The following is a 12,282-nucleotide window of genomic DNA, read 5'->3' as shown; positions in this document are numbered from 1 at the left end:
TATTTATTCATACAAGAGCTGGGGTGTATGCCAGAGGTACAGGGGAGGTGAGAGGATTCACCAGACACAGAGTGGGGAGCAAAACTGGCAGATCTACTGAAATGCATTGCTGAGGGGAGCAGCAGATGAGACCTGAGACTCTGCTGTGCCATGTAGTGGCTGCTGTGTGATGTAGTGGCTGGCAATAGCTTGATAGTGCTGTCTTTAACCCCTGCACCACCAGGGAGGCCTTATTCAATTTTTTAAACTAGTCTGGATGCTTTGGAGTTTCACTAGATTTTGAAATGCAGCTTTGTCACCGTTACTTCTTCCTCATCTCACTGATAAACAGTCTTCCTGAATTTGCCCCAGATAAATAATTCAGCCTTTCAGATTGACAGAGAAATAGGTGTGCCTGTTTGTATCATTGGCCACTGCCTCTGACCAAGCACTGAGATTTGTGGGTGAAAGGGAGCCTGTTACCTAAGGCCCACATGTCAGCTCCTCCTTCTTCATTGCAGAAATCCCCAGGTGACAGAAACAGCAGCCACTCGTTGGCCGGGGGCAGGAAATTAAGAGCAGTGAGAGTTGACTTATATTTGTACCTGTCCCATGGGCCACAGAAAGAGAACCTGTAGAGTTCTGCGTACAAGTTGTTCTCTACTCAGTTGTTATCTGTACTCTTTACAAAGCACCTCACCATTAAGGGAGATGTTTAAATGTGTTTCAACTCTGCTACAGACGAAGACTGCACAAGTTGACACTGAGAAAGGAAAAACACTAAAACAGCTACTTTCATTCTCAGGAGGCCAAAGGCACGGAGGTGCTTTGCAAACTGGCAGGTGATATCTTAAGGCTTTGAATCTGGCAGGGTGTGTTTTGATAATGATGATACACGACCTTTCTTGATTGCTTGCTCATCGCAACAAGTGCTTGCCATGCATGTCTCACTTAGTCCTCTCTGCAAAGCTGAGAGGTAGACAGGTCCCGTGTTAGTAGTCTTGTGTAAACAAGGAAGCTGCACAGAGAGGTTAGTGATTTGCTCAGGGTTACATAGCAAGAAATTAGTGACTGACCTGGAATTTGTGTCCGCAGTTTTAGTTGTTAGGACGTATTCCTCTCTTAGTAGGATTGGAATGAAGTGTGGGGAGGGAAGCTGTGTAACAGCAGTATCTTAGTTACAGCTTCTGCTGAACAATTAGGGACATTCAGCAACTGATACAGGAAAAGTCACAGAAACCAATTTTGGGGGGAAAAGTTTGATAAAGTATTAGACTTTAAACACAGCTTAAGGTTTAATAGCTTGAGACTTCATTTGTCTAATAAACCTACAAACCTCCCTGTAGCAAATGTTGTCCTTTGTAGTGTGTAGGAAACATTAGTTGAAATTTTGTGTTACTCTTCATGGATTTTCTTTGTACTTTTGCACCATGTCTCCACCTTTGTCTTTTGACCAAGTACAGGTTGCTCAACTGGCTGTTTTCTGAGACTGTGAAATGGCTTGTTGCATGCTTTTCCCCGTAGAGACCAGACCCTTGACCTTGGTGTCTTGAATTGTGTTATTTATTGCTAATATTGGACCCTAAGGTCCAAGGGCCATCTTAGCAGGGATTTTTTTATTTTTATTTTTATTTTTGTTTTGTTTGTCTTGTTTTTTTATGTAGAAGATCTGGGGTGAGGTGTTGGGCAAGGGGAGGATTCACAGTGGAGAGCAGAACTGGTGAATTTACTGAAATAAACTACTGTGGAGGCAGTGGGAGAGATGGGAGAGGTCTGCTGTACCATAGGGTTAGCTCCCTGGCTGGGGCTAGAACTCAGGCTGCCACAGCTATGAGAGTGCCGAGCCTCCCCGTGGCCACCAAGGAGGCCCTTACCAGGGATTTAAGAACAGCCTTCTGATATGAGACTTGAAGCTGTTAGGTGTTCTTGGGCCCTCACTGATATCAGGGACCCACAGCTTCCACCTCCTGAGCTCTCTTTAGATGCCAGGCCTGTGTTAAGTACATTAGCTCCTGCAGTCTTCTCAGCAATGCCATGAGGTAGGTGGTGTCACTTCATGTTTTATAGTTGTGGAAAACAGGCACAGATAAGTCACTCATCCAAAGTTTCACAGCTGTAGTCAGAATGCAGACCCTGGGAGCCTGACTTCAGAGCCTGGGCGGCTAACTGTGTTCTGCCTCCATTCTTTTTCTCACAGGAGAATTTTTATTAAGAACAGATAGACCTCCTCTAGATGTTTTATAACTTCTTGAATTTTTGTTGGCTTCAGTGTTTTTTATGCTGGGGGTATTATAAAGAGATGTGCTTATAGAATTGTTCTGTGGCCTGTAGGAACCTTGGTCTTTGAGTAAGGACCTTGTATTTACGGGGACACGGAAGCGGAAGGGGGTTTCCTTTGGTAGCTCGTAGGAGCGAAAGACAGATAACCTTACGCGAGAGTGTTGGCTCAGGACGGCCCAGCAGACCCCTCTGGGAAGTAAAAACACTCTCAACACTGTATTTAGTCATTGTGGCAATGAAGGGACAACAGAAGACTAGGAAAAAACAAAAAAAACAGGGTTTTTTAACCGCGGAGCTCTGTACAATGCAGGCATTTGAAATAAAAGAGCTGTTTTCCCTGTGTTTCCTACCGTTAGCTTGTAATCTGCATTTCACGGGTGGGTTGAAGTCAGTACTATGTGCATTTTGTTCTCTGCTCCCTTCCCGGTGTGTAGCGCAGTGGCTGGCACACACTAGTGCGCAGTGCACATTTGAACGAGTGAAGCGACATTTCCAGGACCGAGATTTTAGAGATGAGATCAGTGTGTTCAGACTGTCTCTGGTATAGATAAACAGTCCCGTCACCCCCCAAAGGAACAGTATCTGACACTGCTGGTTTGCCCCATGACCAGTGTGACACAGCCCTGTCCCTTCCTCTGAGGAGGTCCTGGGAGGGGTCTGCCTTTCCTCAGTGGGCGCTGTTGCAGCCAGCTCTGGGTGCTCGGAGGCCCTGAAGAGCTGACTGGCAGTCACTCCTGGCAGTGTGTCTGCTGTGTGCTGCTTATTCACCAACAGCATTTCAAGAAAAGCCTGCTCCTGAGGAAGAGGGGAGCCATTTTGGCTCTTGGTGTTGTACTGAAGAGAAGGAATATCTGAGAACTGGCTTTCACATGTTCATGTTCTGACGCCTGCACCCACCTAACATACGGGTGGTTTCCTGAAGGAAAGCCTGTCCCCTTCAAAAAAATTCAGCTGTTTAGAATTGATCATCCTTCCTCAGCTGCTAAGCTCACTCAGTCCTAGTAAGAAAGCATAAATAATTAGGCATCTACACTCGGATGACATCATTGGCATGAAGTTGAAAGCGGCAAAGCTTACATGTCTGGAAGACCCAGAGCCCTGGGAGGGGCAGCCGTGCTGGTGTTGCCTGGTGCAGACCTGAAGCTCTGCCTGGAGGCTGGCGGTGCAGCCTTTCCGCTGGCAGCACCTCTGCCTCCCCCAAGCAGCTTGGCTGCCCGGTAGACCAGAGCGCTCAGCTTCCTGTGTCTGAACGATTGCCCGAGAGGAAGTAAAATCCAGGCCAGCCTTTTCTCCTGCTGCCTCGAAAGCTTGCCGCGTTTAAAAACTAGATTCACTTCTTTGCTACTTTCTGCTGAGGCTGGACTCCGGGTTTAAGGTACCTGCGCCTGCCTTCACTTGCGCCTCTCGGCAGTAACTGCGGGGCACTCTTGACCCTCATCGCACCTGTCTCTTCCTCCAAGGGAAGATGATTCATATTTCAACGGCTAGATCATCTTGGACCTCTTGGTCGTGGCCGAGAGTTCTGCCTTTTGCTTTGCAAGCCAGTTTGTTTCAAACCGCCCGATGGGAAACTTAGCTTTCGTGTCTGATGATTGCTTGGTTAATTGACAAGAGGGACTTGCCTTTTCACTCCATACCATTTCACTGGCCCTTTATTTTTTCTAACATGGATGGCTGACGTTTTTAAAAAAGAGCTCTTTCATAACAATTGCCAGAGATGGCTTGGTTCCAAACTTTGCAAAAATAAGTGTTTATTTTCAGCTGCTGGAAAAGTGCTGACAAGAGGGGGAAAACCTGATTATCAAGGGAAACATTTACCACCGCAGGTTGAGTATTAAAATTCTACAAGCGTCCACTTACTGCACTTGGGCAGCTCCTGCCAGTTCAAGTAAAACTGTCACATGTCTGGAAACAGCCCGATGGAGGACACTGACCCACAGTCCCATCTGCCTTGAACCTACTTCAATAGATGTTACTTCTGGCCGTTGCTTTCTCCCCTGAGCATAAACTTTAAAAGGGAAGGGAATAAATGAAGCTATGCACCGTGAAGAGAAAGCAGCTCTCAAATCCCTTAACTTTCCCTTTTCCCCTTTGGTGGCTCTAGGCTGATGCAGACAGCTTCTATATGGCCTGTAACGGCCGCCAGTTCAACTCCATAGAAGATGACGTTTGCCAGCTGGTCTATGTGGAAAGGGCTGAGGTGCTGAAATCTGAAGATGTAAGTGTGAATCTAATTCCTCTGTTTGATATGATTCTGTCAGGGGTACACCAAGTTAAGAGATCTGTGAAAATGTCCAGAAGGGACTGACCCAGGGACAGAAGATCAGCAATTGCCAGGGGTGGGGAGCAGAGAGGCGTGAGAATGACTGCTGATGACTGTGAGGTTCCCTCTAGGGCTGATGAGGAGTTTGCCAGGTTAGTAGTGGTGAGAGTTGCACAATTTTGTAAAGAGGCCAAAAACCACTTAAGGCACGCTCTAGATTGGCGCATTTTATTCTCTGCACATTTTATCTTAATTTAAAAAATTTGTTGTTCTGTCCTCTCTACCCCCCACTGCCAAAAATAAGAAAGCTTTTTTAAAATTGAGTGTTCACCTGTTCCAGGTCAATAAAAAGTTGCCTGGTGCATAAAAGAAGTATTTTTGTTTTACATATTAACACTAATCCCCATCTCAGTTCTTGGTTCTATTTTGATAGCAATTTGTGACTGCTCTGATCTATTGCTACCCTCAGTGGGAGTCTTTCCTGTTCATTTAAATCACTTTAGAACGTAGTGGATTCAGCTCTTAGAATGTTACGGTTCCCTTCCTTTTAAAGTAGATTCAAAGGTTTTTTACCATAAAAGCAGTTTGATGGAAATAGATTCCAATTAGGTTGTTCTATCACTAGATAAAACAAACATTGTTATGTGATAAAATCAAGCTTCCTTCCTGCGAGGGGCTGTGCAGGGCCTGTTTTAAAGGTTATTTTCTCTAAACGCACATAGTATGTTGAGCCATTTCTAGAGTAATATGATCTTTCTCTGCATGCACTCAAGTGCATGCCTCCCCAAACCTTGCCTAAATTATTCCTACTAATTTTACAGCAGACAGGACTAAAGGGGTGTCTTGGGTGGGGCCTGCGGGGTCTCTTTCTTGACCCCCTGGAGCCCTGTTTCACCCTCGTTATAGTTTACTGTGCTTTGCTTTCACAACACTTAATAAACTGTTGATAAAAATATTTTAATATTTTGCCTCTCAACTAGTTTCTAAATCCTGGGAGACAGGGGCTGACATTTTTGGGGTTCCAGATTGTTCCACATCTAGAACAGTGTCTGGAACACGCAGTAGGAACTCTGTTTATATGTATAAATAAATGAATCAAATCACTGCTGTCGATGCCCCATTTTTTTAAAAGATTTATTTATTTTTGCATAGAAGAATTGGGGTTTATGAGAGAGGTTCAGGGCAGGAGGGGGATTCACTGGAAACAGAGTAGGGAGCAAAACAAGTGGATTTACTGAAATGCACCTGAGGGAAGCAACAGGTGAGACAGGAGAGGGCTGCTGTGCCATGTGAGTCGGCTCCCTGGCCGGGGGTCTAGCTCAGGCCTTAGTGGTGACAGCACTGAGACTTAAGTCCAAGGCCAGCAGGGAGGCCCCATACTCCCATCATGTAGTAACAAGTGCATTTTGAATTTGCTCTGGAGCAATCGCTCAGGTCCCCCTCCTCTTCCTTTGCTTCTCTTCTAGCCGCAGACCCTTAGCACCAGTTGCCCAGAGACATTTTAGATTCTCTTTTAAGGTTTCGGCAGCTGTCTACCTTCCTAGTTTGTCAGCTCCACGAGGGCAGGAATCTTGGCTCGTGCACTCCCTGTCCCCTGTGGCCCCATGCCCAGCAAGTGCTGGGAAAACAGGAGGTGCTTGATTGGTATTTGTCATATGAATGAAAATCTCAGTGGTGTAAACTATTTGCACAGAGCAATAATGTCCAGAACCCGCACTGGGAAAACTATTGTTTTAAAAAAATGTATGTTAGAACTGGCGGATGAAGAGACTTACACAAAGTGTTTCCCTGCAGGGCGCCAGCCTCCCAGTGATGGATCTGACCGAGCTCCCCAAATGCACGGTGTGTCTGGAGCGCATGGACGAGTCTGTGAATGGCATCCTCACCACGCTGTGCAACCACAGCTTCCACAGCCAGTGTCTGCAGCGCTGGGATGACACGACGTGAGTGTGGCGAGGTTCCATGCTCTCAGAGCCCCACACTGCCCCTTCCCAGAATTTAAAATAATCACCACCCATAAATGCCCACTCCAAGTATTTGACTTTATGAACCGCAACACCACAGAGGTAAAGTGGTCCTGAAGTAAAGTGGCCACCTCCTTTCCTCTCCCTTGGACACATGGGGCAGCATTCTTGAGCCACATAGTTTCAGGATGCAGATTCTTAGCCCTGGTGGATTCCCTAAAGCCACACATGTCGTTCTTTCCATCCATGAACCAGAGAACGAGAGAGGGGAGAAAAGTTTTGAGGCGCATACACTGATGTGGTGTATAGGTCTCCAGGCCTGAGTCCCCTGTGCTGAAGGCTGCTGCTGACTTTGGCTTTCTTAGCAGCTGGGCTGCAGCACCCTAACATTTTAGGTTGCCGTGCTTGTTGATGGCTCGGTGGGGCAGCAGTGACAACATCATTGAACACGAGGCTCACCTACCCCCGCAGTGAGTGACCTCTTCCCAGTGCAGCTGGGCCCGACACGTTAGGGACTTACAGACAAAGCACATTGATTTGATTGCTCCCTTGGCAAACTGCACTGTGTGTCTCAGCCAGAAGGGTAGTTCAGAAGCTGGCTTGATGGGTTTCCAGGGCAGAGGGGAAAGGGAGTTAAATATTCCCACAAATAGGGACCTCCCTGTGGTGCAGTGGGTTAAAGCATAGCACTGTGAAGCTATCTGCAGCTGCTGTGGCAGGAGTTTGATCCCCTACCAGAGAGCTGACCCACATGGCGCGGCAGCCCTCTCCTGTCTCACCCGCTACGCCCCTCAGCAGTGTATTTCAGTAGATCTGCCTGTTATTCTGTCTCTGATTAATCCTCTCACCCCCCATGCCTCTGGCCTGCACCCCAGTTCTTGTATGCATTAATGAGTGAATCTTTAAAATAAATAAATATTCCCACAAATAAATGTGAAGTCACAGCCATGACAGGTGTTGCTGAGGAGCCGTGTGCAGCGTTTTGAGAGGAGAACCAGGGTCCCACACAGCAGGGCCGTCTCAGATGTGGCATCCTAAGGAGGAGTAGAGGTGACGCAGGCTAAGTGGGAGCCCAGGAGAGGATGGCGTGTGGAGGTGACAGGTCAGAAGTTAGTCACAGAAGGGGTTTGTTTGCTTGCTCACTGCTCCACCCCCACACATGCCAGGTACATGGTGGGAACTAAGTAAACATTGTTGGCAGATAAATAAATCCTGGGTTTGCCATAGTTTATTTTAGCAAAATGAGAGTCATCAGTTGATTCTGGGACAAGATGGTCTCTTGTCTGGTTTCCTTATTTTACAGAGGAGGAAATAGGCCCAGAGGTGAAAATTAGCATGTACAACAAAAACTAACCTTTAGATTCTGACAACAGAATGTGGAGGGGGAAGTCAGGGGTTGTTGGTGCATCAGGTAGAGGGGGTTAGATGAGCTGGATGCTTGGTGGTAGGTGAGATGCTATACACCTGAAACCTACAGAGTCGCTTACCTACAATACTTAAACTAAAAAGAGGACACGAGTGTGCTTATGTCTTAGTCAGAGAATGCCAGAACTGGGACTAGAACTCAACCCCTGGCAGCTGCCTGTAATGCCATGGCTTCCTTACAGCAAGTGGGTTTTACTATATGGTGGGGAGAATTAAACAGGTCCTCCTCAGGGAAGGTCAGTCTGCTGAGGGAGTCACAGTACACACAGGATAGAAGATGCAAGGGAGAGACTGGAGGAGACAGAGGGGATGTCCCACGGGGGAGGGCTGCATGGAGGAGGCTGCACTGGCACCAAGTCTTGAAAGATAGTGTTGGGAAGATGTGAGGAAAGAACTTTTGGGGGAGGTTCCCCAGATTTTACCTCATCAGGAAAACAAGGTAAGTGAAAAGGAAGAATTTAGTAAACTGTTAATTCTTTTTTAATAGATGAGATGGCATCTATTAAATCATTTTACCTTTTGATCATTCTGACACAATGTAGAAAATTAGAATTAGTTTATTGTTTTCTTATCCTACTACTATTGCTGCCAACACAAGCTACAAGGAGGGATGTTATAGAGCGAGTTTCTACCTTGCTGTTCACTTGTCCAGGGTCAGGCAGGAAATAAGTTATTCTTCAAGTTTGTCCCTGTCTTCTTTTTTGATACTAAATAAACGGACTAAGTCCTTTAGGAAACATAGCTAGAGCTACCTTATCTGTGATGAGAACTTAGTATTCTACCTGTTTATTTCCTTTATTTTTTTCTTATTTACTGAGTTGAATAGCAAACTAATACAAATGATAGCTTGAGCATTTTTTCATCTTGATGCAAATTAGCCTCAACTGTAGCCTACTTTTGTCATTCCCACAAAAATGTTCATGGCTAATATTTAGTGTTACTTTGTCTTAAGTATGATAGAAAAGGGTTAATGGATTTTTTTTTAAGAGTTACGTATGCATACAGAACTGGGGTACAGGCCAGAGGTGCAGGGGTGGTAAGAGGTTTCACCAGAGACAGAGTGGGGAACAGACCAGGCAGATCGACGAAGTCCACTGCTGAGGGGAGCAGCGGGCGGGTCAGGAGAGGTCTGCCGCGCCCTGTGGTCACCTCCCGGGCAGGCGGGGATCGAACTCTTGCGGAAGTGGCTTTAGCTTCTCAGTGCTGTGCTGTAACCCGCTGCGCCCCCAGGGAGGGCCCGTATTTGGTTAAATTTTAAGAGTGGAACAAAGCAGGCTGATCAAGACTCCTCCCTTTCCTCTGTTTTACAAGGTCTTACTTTGCTTTTTCACTATGTTTGATAATAACTTGAAAACGTTTGTCTTCTGAATATAGCCTCAGCTATGGGAAACTTCGAAGTGAGGGAGGTCATCTGTTCTGTTTTGCTCTGGGTCGCTAACAGCTGTCTGACACAGTGACCCACAGCATTCTCTCTGTGTCCGGGACAGGTGTCCTGTGTGCCGGTACTGCCAGACGCCAGAGCCAGTCGAAGAAAACAAGTGTTTCGAGTGTGGTGTTCAGGAGGTAAGTAGTGGCAACGAGAAACATGGCAAACTCAGCTTTAGCTGTTCTATCTGCAGTTTCTTTTCTGCCCTTTGCATCGTTAATTCTGTATGAGACTGGTTTTCTTTTTGCCTAGGGTCAGGCAAGAAATATAAATGCACAGGTTATTTTCCTCCGAAGAATACTTTTTGCTGTCACTGTGCTTTGAAAAGACTCGTACTTCAGTACACAGGGAATGTTTCTCTTGCTCTTTACGTAGAGCCCTGCAGAAATCAGAGCAACAAATGACCTATAAAAGCATCTCTGTCTGTTGGGTTTTAAACACGTATTTATTCAGCTGTCCTGTGGAGTCACCCATAAGTCTCATCCTGTATCAGGCTCCTTCCCACCCTGAGTGAGCCAGATCCTTCTTTTTTTCTTTTAGCTTTGAATTTATTTTTTTTATTAGCTTTGAATTTTAATTAAGATCTTACCTTCTTGACAGAACCTCTGGATTTGCTTAATATGTGGTCACATCGGGTGTGGACGATACGTGAGTCGCCATGCTTATAAGCACTTCGAGGAAACCCAGCACACGTACGCCATGCAGCTCACCAACCACCGCGTGTGGGACTACGCTGGAGGTGAGGCTGCGCTCAGGGCTGCTGTGGGCTCAGGACCCGCCGCGGCTGTCTGTAACTTGCCGTCTTCCGTGCCCAGGAGCAGACGCCCATCTCCTGGAGCCCTGAGGGGCCCCTTTCCGAGGGGGGCCTGAGCCACACGTTACGGAGTCAGTGCCCCACACTTGCCTTCTCGGTCTCTTGCTCTGCTTAAAATTCAAGTGATTTAACCCACTTTTAAAGAAAATACTGAATGGTCTTTAATTTAGATTCTTAAAAGCAAAAATTTTGTCAAAGTTAAAAGGGTAGGAAGAACCTTCAATTCTGAAGAAACACATTTTGGTTGACTCATTCTTTTCTTTAGATAATTATGTCCATCGACTGGTTGCAAGTAAAACAGATGGAAAAATAGTACAGTATGAATGTGAGGGTGATACTTGCCAGGAAGAGAAAATAGATGCCTTACAGTTAGAGGTAAGAGCCTACTAGTACTCGCTAAGTCCTGTTTCTACTGTTCTACTACTCTAACTTGAACGGTTGTTTGAGCTTTTAAGTTCGCCATTTTTTCTTCATGCATCTTTTTTTTAAGTTACACCATTGCTGTGAAGAATTATTAAATGTTTTTATTCTCACTTTCTTTGACACTTTTTTATTTTGCCTTGTTTTCTTTTCCTAATTGGTTGTCTTTTTTTTTTTTTTTTTAAGATTTATTTTTATTTATTCATACAAGAATTGGGTGTAGGCCAGAGGTGCAGGGGATAAGAGGACTCACCAGAGACAGATGAGGGGGCAGAACAGGTAGACCTATTGAAATACACTGCTGAAAGGTGGGCGAAACACTACACGACATGCACCTCAGTAACATCTTTAAAGATACTACACCCAAAGCAGTGATAGTTAGAACAAGGATAAACAGCTGGGACTACATCAAGTTAAAGAGTTTCTGCACAGCAAAAAGACATTTCCCAAAACAAACAGATGGCCCACTGATTGGGAGAAAATTTTCTCATACAATACCAACGATAAAGGATTGATCACAAAGATACACAAAGAATTGATGAAACTCAACAAAAACGAAGTGAACAACTCCATCAAAAAATGGGCAGAAGAGCTAAAAAGACACATCTCCAAAGAGGAAATGCAGATGGCCAACAGGCATATGAAAAAATGTTCAACATCACTCGTAATAAGGGAGATGCAAATTAAAACCACAATGAGGTACCACCTCACCCAGTGAGAATGGCACATCTTCAAACAACTAGCAACAACAAATGTTGGCGAGGATGTGGAGAAAAAGGAACTCTCCTGCACTGCTGGTGGGAATGCAAACTAGTACAACCACTATGGAAAACTGTTTGGAGGTTCCTCAAACTGCTTAACATGGAGCTTTCATATGACCCAGTGATCCCACTCCTAGGTATCTACCCAAAAGACACAAAAAGACGGATTCAAAAAGATACCTGCACCCCATGTTTATTGCTGCTTTATTTACAATAGGAAAGACATGGAATCAACCCAGATGCCCAAAAGTAGATGACTAGATTAACAAGATGTGGTACCTGTACACAACGGAATATTACTCAGCAATCAAAAACGATAAATTCATGCCTTTTGCAGCAACATGGATGGAGCTGAAAGGGATCATGCTGAGTGAAATAAGCCAAAAAGAGAAACACCAGATGGTTTTTACTCATAGCAGAAGCATAAAGGACCCAGGGCGGGGGTTGTGGGGGAGCAGTTGTAATAAAGGAAAAACAATGAACAACTATATACCAGAGACATTTTATGGAGATGAAGTGGGGAATGGGATCAAAAATGGGGGAAGGAGTACATGGGACTATGGTGATGGCACACAGGTGAATTGGTGGTGGGAAGTCCACGGGGATTACACCTGAGATGAAAAAAGGCACAAAATAATGTAAAAATAAACTAATAAGAAACACACAGCTGAGGGGAGCAGCAGGTGAGACAGCAGAGGTCTGCTGCGCCATGTGGGTCAGCTCCCTGGGTATGGAACTCAGGCCATCATAGTGATAGCACTGAGACTTAACCCCTGGGCCACCAGGGAGGCCCCTTACCTTGTTATTTTCAATGTGATGTCACAAGGATTAAGTTGTCTTCTGAAAGCGCAATAAAATTGGAGGGTTCTTAACCTCCATGGCTGGGAAACCTTTTCACAGGTAAAATGGGCCAACATTTTGTGAACTTAAAGCTCAGCTATGTGAGGCCA

At 45.5% G+C, this 12,282-nt stretch overlaps 1 protein-coding gene across 4 annotated transcripts in view; it reads left to right on the top strand.

Moving 5' to 3' along the window:
• BRAP (BRCA1 associated protein) overlaps positions 1-12,282 on the top strand; it is a 26,199-nt gene that overhangs the window by 4,280 nt on the left and 9,637 nt on the right. For all 4 annotated transcript variants that reach the window (XM_012731110.1, XM_012731112.1, XM_012731111.1 and 1 more), the window contains 5 exons: positions 4,364-4,477; positions 6,317-6,465; positions 9,399-9,474; positions 9,938-10,076; positions 10,417-10,526. In XM_012731110.1, the coding sequence (XP_012586564.1) occupies positions 4,364-4,477; positions 6,317-6,465; positions 9,399-9,474; positions 9,938-10,076; positions 10,417-10,526 (588 nt within the window). The remainder of the gene's footprint in view (positions 1-4,363; positions 4,478-6,316; positions 6,466-9,398; positions 9,475-9,937; positions 10,077-10,416; positions 10,527-12,282) is intronic.

Source organism: Condylura cristata, unplaced genomic scaffold, assembly GCF_000260355.1.
Source record: "Condylura cristata isolate star-nosed mole 26May11 unplaced genomic scaffold, ConCri1.0 scaffold00029, whole genome shotgun sequence".
Classification (NCBI taxonomy): domain Eukaryota; kingdom Metazoa; phylum Chordata; class Mammalia; order Eulipotyphla; family Talpidae; genus Condylura; species Condylura cristata.
This window is presented reverse-complemented; position numbering and strand designations above follow the sequence as displayed.